We start from the raw sequence: 1,990 nt of genomic DNA on the forward strand, positions 1-1,990 counted from the left end.
GAGGAGGAGGAGGAGGAGGAGGAGGAGGAGGGCTGGAGGGATGGCTCAGAGGTTAAGAACATTGACTGCTCTTCCAAAGGACCTGAGTTCAATCCCAGCAACCACATGATAACTCACAACCATCTGTAATGAGATCTGGTGCCCTCTTATGGCCTGCAGGCATACACACAGGAGGAGGAGGAAGGAAGAGGAAGGATGACTTTTCTGATTTCAGTGGTTTGAATATTCCCATATTTCCATCCTGGCTAATTCTAAGCTGCTCACATGATGCCATTACGTCAGAGCTGAGGCAAAGCAGGCTAGAAAGGTGAGTCAGCTAAGACCGTTTGCTGCTCTTCTAGATGACCCAGGTTCGATTCCCAGCATCCACATGGAAGCTCACGACTCTCTGTTACTCCATTTGCAGGGGATCTAACACTCTCTTCCAGTCTCCATGGACACCAGGCATACATGTCGTACCTAGACACACACACAGGCCAAACACCCATTCACATAAAATAAAAATTTTAAATAAAGCAACTACACTAGATATATAAAAGCACCCATTTCATCATAATATTACTTCATGAGGAAAGAATTAAAAGCCAGAAGAAAAGACATCAATTACCATAGAAGAAAGTACAGTTTAGGGCTGAAGAAATGGCTCAGTGGTTAAGAGTACATTATTGCTCTTTCAGAGGACCTGAGTTCAGTTCCTGGCATCCATCAAATGGCTCACAACCTCCACTAACTGAAAAGACTCCAATGTCTCCATTATCTACAGACACCTAGTATGTACACACACACAAACTCACACACACACAAACTCTCACACACACACAGTTAAAATGATAAAAATAAAAAATTTAAGATAATACAATTTAGCCTAGCAAATATAAGGCAATTTGTTGAAATGAGAAGGATTTTAAATAAAATATCAAAACACACTGCCTGATGGCACATACTTTTTATCCAAGCACTTAGGAAGCAGAGGCAGGTTCAAAGTCAGGCTGATTCTATAGAGAGAGTTCCAGGATGGTTGGGGCTACATAGCAAGACCTGTCTCAAAAAAAAGGGGGGGGGGCTGGAGAGATGGCTCAGAGGTTAAGAGCACTGACTGTTCTTCCAGAGGTCCTGAGTTCAGTTCCCAGCACCCACATGGTGGCTCACAGCCATCTGTAATGAAATCTGGTGCCTACTTCTGGCCAGCAAGCATAGAGACAGACAGAACATTGTACACATAATAAATAAATCTAAAGAGAGAGAGAGAGAGAAGGAGTGATCTCTACTTATTTTTTAAAGAGAATAAAACGCATCATAATAAAACCCAATACCTTTCATGCTAACTTTAAAAATTAATTTAAAAACCATAAGAAAGCACTAACCTGGCTTCTTTGTTTATCTGATCGCCGTACCCCACTGTCTTCACAACAGTCAACTTCAGGGGAATGTTTCTTTCCTGAAGTTCGTATGTCTTCACTTTAAGTCCAACCTTTGAATAGAAATGGGAGGTCTTGTTCTCTTTCAGATTAATATTGAACAATGTGTTGATCAGTGTTGATTTGCCGATTCCAGTTTCTCCTGTAACAAACATAAGCTCATCATCGCAGAGGTGTAAGAGAGGGCCCAGCCTCAACGAGTGGTTTAAATGGTTCTAAATGGTCGCGCTTCTAAAAGGGAAGGGCAGAATGATCGCAACAGGCTGTGGCTAGAATTGGGGTTTATGGATAGGAGCACACATTGCTTCAAATACACAGGAGTGAGTTTTTATATCATTCTGCACAGCAGAATGACTATAGCTAATAAAAAAGCACATTTCAAAATGGCCAAAGGATGAACTTCAGATGATAGGAAAATAGAGAGTGCTTCAGCTGTGGATTGTGCCTGTTATTAATATTTTAAAAAAAAACTGCCGGGCGATGGTGGCACACGCCTTTAATCCCAGCACTCGGGAGGCAGAGGCAGGCGGATCTCTGTGAGTTCGAGACCAGCCTGGTCTACAGAGCTAGAT

General features: G+C 42.3%; 1 protein-coding gene across 1 annotated transcript in view; it reads right to left on the reverse strand.

Moving 5' to 3' along the window:
* The window catches only part of Sept14 (septin 14), a 25,025-nt gene that overhangs the window by 17,052 nt on the left and 5,983 nt on the right, over positions 1 to 1,990 (reverse strand). The window contains exon 3 of the mRNA XM_013350314.1: positions 1,365 to 1,560. Coding sequence (XP_013205768.1) covers positions 1,365 to 1,560 — 196 coding nt within the window. The remainder of the gene's footprint in view (positions 1 to 1,364; positions 1,561 to 1,990) is intronic.

This window comes from Microtus ochrogaster, chromosome 2 (assembly GCF_000317375.1).
Source record: "Microtus ochrogaster isolate Prairie Vole_2 chromosome 2, MicOch1.0, whole genome shotgun sequence".
Lineage (NCBI taxonomy): Eukaryota > Metazoa > Chordata > Mammalia > Rodentia > Cricetidae > Microtus > Microtus ochrogaster.